Source organism: Prosopis cineraria, unplaced genomic scaffold (assembly GCF_029017545.1).
Source record: "Prosopis cineraria cultivar Desert tree isolate PC_DT_omini unplaced genomic scaffold, ASM2901754v1 PC13, whole genome shotgun sequence".
NCBI lineage: Eukaryota > Viridiplantae > Streptophyta > Magnoliopsida > Fabales > Fabaceae > Prosopis > Prosopis cineraria.
Genome location: NW_026555344.1, coordinates 34,267,508 through 34,276,360, shown reverse-complemented (window position 1 = coordinate 34,276,360; position 8,853 = coordinate 34,267,508). Strand labels below are relative to the sequence as shown.

The window sequence follows — 8,853 nt, the reverse complement described above, 5'->3', positions numbered from 1 at the left end:
GAAAAAGAAAAGGAATGCATTAACAATTGAAATAGATTAGGAGGACTAAACAATTAAATTTTGCTTTAGAAAAAGATGGGGAAAAAGGGGTAAATCCTTGTCTAGTTTTTTCCGTTCAAAACCTTGTCCCCCAAATCTTAACCAAACGTGCACTTAAAATACACATCAGATTTTCTTCAATTGAGATAGCAGCTGCTGGAAGCTCAGAATTCGCCTTTATAAGCTATGCTTTGATAGAGAAGCAGACCTCAAGCACATAAAAGCCACATAGTCAAAGCAAGGATTCAAATACCGCAGCATGCATGAATCAACCAACTTAAGGCGGGCATTGAAAGCAAAATGGGATTTGCAATGAATTTTGATTGACGTCCACAATCAAGATTTGTGAGAGCCAAGACTGGTGGGGGCAAATAGAAAAGTATTCTTTTTTTTTTTTGGGCCAAAAATAGAAAACTATTCAAGATCATACAAAGGTCCTGCGATTCATAAAATATCATATCGATGTGAAAAAAAGCCAAAGTCATTGCCTCCTCCCTCTTCCTTTCTTGGTGGGTTGTGCATCCATTTGATCTTTCCCAGTGACTTCTGATATATCCACTGCATAAAATTAATGGGTCCCACAAAGTACAACCAAGGGCAACATTTCTTGTCAGTAAATAAATTGAACAATAGAACAACAGAGTTTTTGTCATGCTATCCTATCAAGCAGGACTAGTTTGCAGTTCCAAGTAATTACTGCTTCAGTATTTGAATCTTACATGATAACATTTGAGCAACATTTTATGAAACCCGCCTAAACCAGAATGTTTGAAACATCTTCAAATAAAGCATTGTAAGGTGTTCGGTAATTCTCGGCATATACCGAGCAGTTTCAAACCATTTTGAAGAATGGGGGCAGAGTATTATGGTCAACAGTCGCGTGCCTAAATATTTGAAAATCAGAAATAATAAAAGTTTAGGTTAGGGATACCCTTTAGGAAAAATGACATTTAAGGACCTTCTAAGAAGATTCATTACAATTAAGGAATCTAAAATTATGAAATTTCATAAAAGATCATGGTTCTTAATTGAAATTAAAAATTTTCTTATTGAAATTTTTCAGTACTCATCTACACTTTCAATATTCATCATTAGTATTTTCAATATGCCGCGGTATTTTGTTTGTTCAGTAGTCACCTTAAAGGTTTTCAATACTCATCTTCAATGATTTCAGCATTGAAAAGAATGAAAGATAAGTATTTTTCAGCATTGAAAACATAGAAGACAAGTATTAAAAACATTTGACATGACTATTGAAAATATGAGTACCGAAAATGTGAAGAAGAGTAATGAAAATATGGAAATGAGCATTGAGAAATTCAATCAAAAAAAATCTTAATTCCAACTGAAGACTATGGTCTTTTTTCCTGAAATTTCACAATTTTTGAGTCATTAATTGTAATTAATATTCCTATAAGATCCTTAAATATCATTTCCCTACTCTTTATTATGATTTCCTTTTGTTTTAAACATGTACATTCGGTTTCCTTTATAAACCCTCGTATACAAGGCGCTTGGCTATCAAATAAAATATCAGAAATTCATTCTCTCTCAATCTTCCTCCTCCTCCTTCTATCTTTATGTTTTCCCCCTTTCCAATTCTTTCTTCCTATATCTCCCTCAATCTCCTTAGTTCTCCCGCCATCTCACTTTTTCTTCTATTGGTCCCACATCACATATACAAAAGAAAAATATGCCTTGACCGATCTTACTCTTACGTATTCAGGAAAATGAGTTATAGCTTCTCCAAACTTCAAATGCAACAAAATTAAAAGAAGCTCAATGTAAAACATACCATCAGGACCGCGAGCCATCAAAGCAAAGAATATATTATTAAGTTTTTCCATCTTCTTGGCTTCTTGCGCCTGATCTGTCTTAAACTTCAGACACTGATGGAAAGAACAATAATTCACCTTTAGCACATGTTTAAACTGACCAGAAAAGCTAGTAGAGAACTTAATCCATGAGTTATCAGCAAAGGCAATGATTATTATCTAGCCGCCTCATAGTTCATCATATAATGTAAGCAACAAAGGTGATATTCTACTTTCAAATGGCCAGAGTAAGTAAAGCCATACAAATTTCATGGATTCTAGGAGTCCGATTTTGGCAAATTGTTTCAACCAAAACTCAATGAATTGAGATCGTCCTGTCTAACATGTGCAGAGCAAGACCCCTTGTTAAAATGGTCTCGTTGCAAAAGAGTGTCCTTTGCTACCTTAACAGTAAAGAATATGCCACCATAAATAATCAGACAACTACCACTTGTCATCCCTTAGCAACCCTTTTGCAGTGCCAAAAAGTCTGTAAAGATATATGGCGCACACGTAAAATGTGTTGCTTCCAAAATAAGACTTTGGAGATTCCTAAACATTGTACCGCCCGTAGTATGAGCATATTTAGTCCACCAATAAAATGTAACACCTCATATTTTAAATAAAATATTTGGATAAATTTAAAAAATACTTCAAGGGAATAGCCAACTAAACTAAAATAAGATCCTGCTCCTGCGATTAAAACTTAAAGTTTAGCAACGCCCAAGCACTTGAAATATTATTTACCAATATTAAAGTGACAAAAAATGCTCAAAAGAAGTAATGGCCACAAAAGCATGCAAAATTATTCAAGATACTTGTGAGAATGAACTCTAGCAAGCATCATCTTAAATATACAGCTTTAACAAGCAAAGACCAAAGGCTACCAAATTTTACTGTATTATTACTATGTGGCTATATGCAATATGGCAATATATTTTGGTATCCTAAATTCTTTTCTCTTAATAAGTTTTGAGCAACAAATTAAGCTCGTTGTTTTCATTAATGATATTCCTGAGCAGATGCATCAACTGAAAATTTCCAACACAAGTTTCCAGCCTCATCACAATCTTTGTAACTTCATTGGTCTAAAAGATGACACACAGGGAAATTGTGAAAGTTTTAGTCAGTCGTGAATTCCCAGGTACTACTTCTTTTTCCTTATTTTGAATAAGCATGCCAAACATTCCCTCTATTTAATCAGTGCCAAATAAGGCCTTCCATCAGCATCTTGAACTAAAAGCATTTTCAAATCAGATGACCAAGTAATCAAAGACCAATTCATCTCTTCATTCTTTTTATTTTTCTTGTGGCAAAAGAAATATCTTAAGTAATCAATCAAATACCAAGTAAAGCTAGAAGAACAACAAGTTTGTATATCAAAGAGTGATCTCAAATACATTCCTAAGAAAAGGAGTAAAGTATAATGGTAAGATCTCATAAAAAAGGATTAAAACCCTATACCCAATCTACATCATCTTACATAGTAATACAGTTGACATAATTTTTTGGGGAAAATTGGAAGAAAAAAAAAAGAATTTACTAAAAGACATAAATGATCCAAAGATAAGAAGCAACTAACTTGATTGTCTTCATTCCATTTCCATCAGTTGCGAATAAAATTGTATAGTCAAATTAAAGTAGAACAGTCGCAAGTAACTCACAACTCAACCATCAGTATTTTCATTCGGCCAATTATATTATAGGGGAAATCATAAATTTTATGTACATCAATACTCACTTAATTTTAACTCAAAAGCCAACATCATTCAGCAGGACAACTATATGGATATGAAAAATTATCATAATTTTAGGTGCATACAGACTATTGATCTCAGACTATCACATCCAGGATTGAGTGCATAACAAGGCAACAGCATTGGATAGAACATAATTTTTAAAAACAGAAACATAAGAAATACTACCTCACGATTATCAGTAACTTTAAGTACCAACTTGCCGTCACAATGTCTGTACTTCATGACATACCGCGTCTACACCCAAAAATTTTAGTAAAACAAATAAGATAAGCAACTTGAAGAATAGGAGCCTAAATACTAACACTTGTGCACGCATGTGTGGGTTATATACAAATTAATATCTTGAAAATTAATCAAGTAAAGGAAACTTAGGTTAACAAGTAAAATTGTCTCATGCAGAGATTGTAGAAAACATAAGAGTCTCAACCTTTTTACCCAACAGTTTCTACTACTTTTTTATATCAAAATAAAAGAAAGAGGACATTACAGATTCAGGATCTGCCCGGAACAACTGAATGGATCGCTCAACAAACTCATCCCATGCGCTAATATAAACCATTGCACCAGACAGTAAAGGAGCGATCTCGATTCAAGGCTTTCAATAGCCTTTTGAAGGTTTGAAGCTCTAGTCAAGAGAGATCACCTTTGAATCATGAGAAAACAGATGAATTAGTGATTTATCAGCAGGATTTTATGTTGTTAGTTGTCACAACTAAATATTGAAGTTGGTCCAATAGATTCCATTATCCTTGCCCCTCATCTACTCAGCTCCCCTCAGTGGAGTCATGCTTTGGGAAAATAAGTGCGGAAAATGCTGCAAGCAGTAAGCCTCATCCATGGAACTTAATTTTGCAAGATTTAAGATGCTCAGATCAGGGCATTATTACTTCGCTGTTTCTTTTCAATAAAAGGGGTGCCATGCATATGACATGGATTTGTTACTATCAAATGAATTGCTATTCATAGGTCTTGTGAGATAGGGTGATTTTCTTGACATCTCAAATTTCATGGCACGCATTCTTCAGGGATCTAACTAATGGAATTGCAGTAGGACTAGAGATCTGCTTCGAATTAGGATTTTTATCTTTACTTTTTTAGATCTTCTTTCTTTGGGCTTCTGTTGTTTTAAAATGGTTACTTGGTTTATATGTCTCTCTTATTTCTTTCTTCTTTTAACGAAATTTCACTTGAAGTAAGAAAATTGATTTTGGATGCACCAATCAACAGATTAAAATAATTTATTATCAAAATTCATCATATTTATTGTCATTAAAAAGCAACAGAGAAAATTCACCTGTCGCCAGAGGGTACTAAGCAAAGATATAGTGATTCACAGTCTTCTATTAGTATTAAAGCAACACTCATTGAGTCACACTTTGTAAAAATATGCGATATAGCAACAAGAAACATATTTCCATCACCACATACTCAGTGTACATGATTAATCATAATGATAATAGCATTTCTTTAGCAGCGACTTCTGCAAATTATCTAAACTTCGCTCGCTTACAGTTTCCGCAACCTCCAAATCAGCAAGTGACAAGTTCACATTTACCGCTTAGCATGAATAATACCAAGTGCTGACGCCAATTTCATAAAAATCTCACTCATATCCATAGGCGGACCTAAATTGAAATCTTTGAAACATGCATAGTTGTTGTTCCAGATGCTTTGACACAACTTTAGCCAAGTCATTTACAAGATCATATAAATCACAAATACCTTGAGAATTTTCTAAATTGATGATAATATAAAAAGATTAATAAACAGAATGCCACTACACAACAAATTCAACATTGCAAAACAACACGATGTAAATCATACAAGTCGCCAGTAATAGCCAATTACACACCATTCAAGCAAAAACTAGTACCAAAAATTTTTTATCTCAATCTGAAAATATTCCCAAATTCAAAACCGTCAATGTTCAAAAGATTACACGACCAGATTCAAAGCCAAATTAAAGTGAAAAATGTAAAACAAAGCAAGAACAACCACGCAAGGAACAAATCCAAATATAGATTCAAAGCCAGATTGAACAAATCAGTCTCACCGGACCGAGAACAAGCACACAGGGCTGACAACGGTGGATGGCGTCGGACAGAGGGTGGAATGCTTGTTCGTCGACGAAGAGAAGTTAGTCCGCTACCCACGAGATGGGGTTCAGTCGAGACTCAGGGTTATAACTAATTTTAAGGGAAATTTAGCAATGGTCGAAAATTAATCACTTAAACAAAAATAATTACCTCATCTATGGAGTGTAAAATAATATTGAAAATTCCTGAGATTTTTATAAGAAATTTATTTAAATTTTTAAATTTAAATATATCAAATATACTTTTAAATATTTTTTTTTTACTTTCTTTCCAAAATTTTTTCAAGTAATTAAACTGGATCTTAGAACATGTTTGGTTTTGAATTTGCATTTTCCAAAATATGCAAGAAACAATAATTTGTTCGTAAAAATACATTCCAAACATAGATCAAATAAATTCAAATTAAATAATAATTTTATTTTTAAACTATAAATTTACAAGTATCTGAGATTTAAACTATTTTTTATATTCTTTTTTAACTTTTAAAAATTAAGTAATGCCAGTTTACTGTTAACAAAATTTGACTATGACCATTAATTTAATGAAAAATTATAAAAAAGAACTTAAACAATTATAAAAAATGACTCAAAAATTATAAATAAGGGGTCAAAAAAATTTAAGAAAATAACCAAGGAAAACACAAAAAATTTCTTGGTTCTTTTCAGTAATTTTTGAAGACATTTTTAGTAATTTTTTTTATCAACTATGGGTCAAAATTAATATTTGTTAATGGTGAAGGTAATATTGTATTATTTTAAAAAGTTGAGAAAGAATATTGGATTAAAAACAAATTTAGAGTCTTAGAAGCTTCCGGATCTATAGTTTAATAATTAATTTGCCATTTAACTTAACAAAAACCAAAATGCTATTTCAAAAAGAAAAAAAAGTACAGCCGATGAAAATATATTCTAACTCACAATTTTATATTAATGCAAATGCAAAATACGTATAAATTGAGAAGATAATAATTTAAAATATATACTCCCTCCTTCTGAAAATGTAAAATATTTTTTTAGGATTGAGATGTTTAAAAATAAAAATCATTTTTAGAGTTTCAAGCTATAAATAATATGTTTTTTTAAAGTGTCCATAATGAATAAATCACTTAATATTTAGTTTAAAGTAAACAACCCTATTAAATAAAAGTAAATATAAAAAGATAATATTATTTTAAAAATAATTAACTACTTTACTAAGAGTGAGATTTAGTCAAAAATAACTTATATTTTTTAATAGATAGAGTATGTATGTGTGTATATGAGTAATAAAAATATCTATTATTTTGCAAATATTTATATGATATCCAAATATACTAAACATTTGACCTTTTACAAATATACTAACACAATAATAGAAATTTTATAGGAAAAATGACAAAAAAAATTCCTTGAAATATGCCAATGTTAATGAGGTTCCATGAAATATGATAATTCTTTTTAAATTTCTTGAGACCTTTCTGATATTAATGTTATTTGTGAAATGATTATAATGCTCTGAATTTAAAATAAAAAAGAAAAGTGATGTTTAAGTAATTATCATTTTTCTTTTAATAATGACTAAAACAAGATAATAAATGACAAATTTCATTTGCAAATTTTTTAATAATTAAAGTCTAAGTGTTGTAATAGTGACTATTTTAATTTAAGTATTGATTGTCTTGTTTCTGACAATGACTAAAACAAAATAAGTAATCACAACTTTTCATTTGCAAAATTTTCAATCATTGAAGTCTAAGTGTTATAAATATTGACGACTATTTTAATTTAAATAATGATTATTTTTTCTCTCGCAATGACTAAAATATAATAGCAAATAACAAGTTCTGCCCTACCTCGTTTCTCTTTTTATTTTAATTTGGGAGCATTGTAATCATTTTCACAAAAGGTATTAATGTTAAAAAATCTCAAGGAACTTAAGAGGAATTTTTATATTTTGCAAGACCTCAATTGCATATTACAAAGTATTTTTCTGTTATTTTTCTAATTTAATATTTTGGTGATGGGTTTGGGGAATGGAAGATGAAAATTAATAACTTGGTCGAAACTTATTTATAACTGAGGCTATACATTTTAACTGGATGCAGTTCAATTACTATAGTTTTGATGCAATTGAAATCCAATTTTTGAATTCTAACTCAGTGCAGGTCAGTCTCTAAATTTAACAATTTATTTTTTATAATTTTAATCATTTAAAATATTAATTCATAAGATTAAACAAATAATTTTATGAAAATTTGATTTAGATTACATTTTTATAAATGAGTTCAAGTTCATTAATAGATGATTGTGTTTGAATTGATCCTAGTCAAATTGATATATTTCAACTTCATATACAAAAATATTTTATAAAAATAAAGATAATTAAGTTTTTATCATTTATTGACTAATTTTATTAATTCTGACCAGATCTTGATGATTTTATCAATTTTTTAATCAATTCTTTCCCCATTTTTAGACTGTTAAATTGGACGAGAAATAGGACCCCATCAAAATTAATAGAACTTAATTTTCCAATTCATTAGTTGAATCAATTAAATCCAATCAATTTTAACTGCATTACTAATGAAAGATACACCATCGATTTTAATCTAATTATTGAAATGTAGGTTTTGGATGACATTAACTTTTTAGTAAATATTTTTTTGGCCAACGAATTTCAGTAAATATTTAAGTTGAAATTGACAATGATCTGAATTTTTTAAGGCAAAAACATATTTCTGCCTATATACATATTGGCCCAAGATTTCTGCCAATATAGGACAATAATTATCATTAAAAATAAATCATGCCTTTTCTTCGAAAAATACCCAAATTAAATAACCCTATCAACTTATTAAAAACGCAATTCTAAAGCATTTAAGTATATGTTAAACAGTCAAAGGTAAATGTATTAATCCCGTTACCAGATCTAATTTCCCTTTTCCATTAATGATTAAAATATAAAGAACCAATAGGAACAGAGCAGAACAGCAGGAGCTAGTCTCTCATGATATAACGAACCAAAGTTTGAATACTCATTGAAAAAAATACTCACATTTAGGGTGCATTTAGGTAAACAGCTTTTAGCATTTGGAAAGTACTTTGAAGTTTTTTTGAAAAGTTGTTTGGAAAATTTTTAATTGAGCAAAATGACTTTTAAGATGTG

General features: G+C 30.2%; 1 protein-coding gene across 1 annotated transcript; it reads right to left on the bottom strand.

The window, feature by feature from the left end:
- Positions 1-200: 200 nt before the first annotated feature.
- On the bottom strand, positions 201-5,792 carry LOC129291698 (signal recognition particle 9 kDa protein). Its single transcript, XM_054929183.1, has 5 exons — positions 5,667-5,792; positions 4,101-4,256; positions 3,779-3,847; positions 1,835-1,928; positions 201-597 (listed from the first exon to the last, which is right to left on the bottom strand). The coding sequence occupies exons 2-5, from the start codon at positions 4,170-4,172 to the stop codon at positions 521-523; spliced, it is 312 nt and encodes a 103-aa protein (XP_054785158.1). The 5' UTR covers positions 4,173-4,256; positions 5,667-5,792; the 3' UTR covers positions 201-520.
- Positions 5,793-8,853: the final 3,061 nt, after the last annotated feature.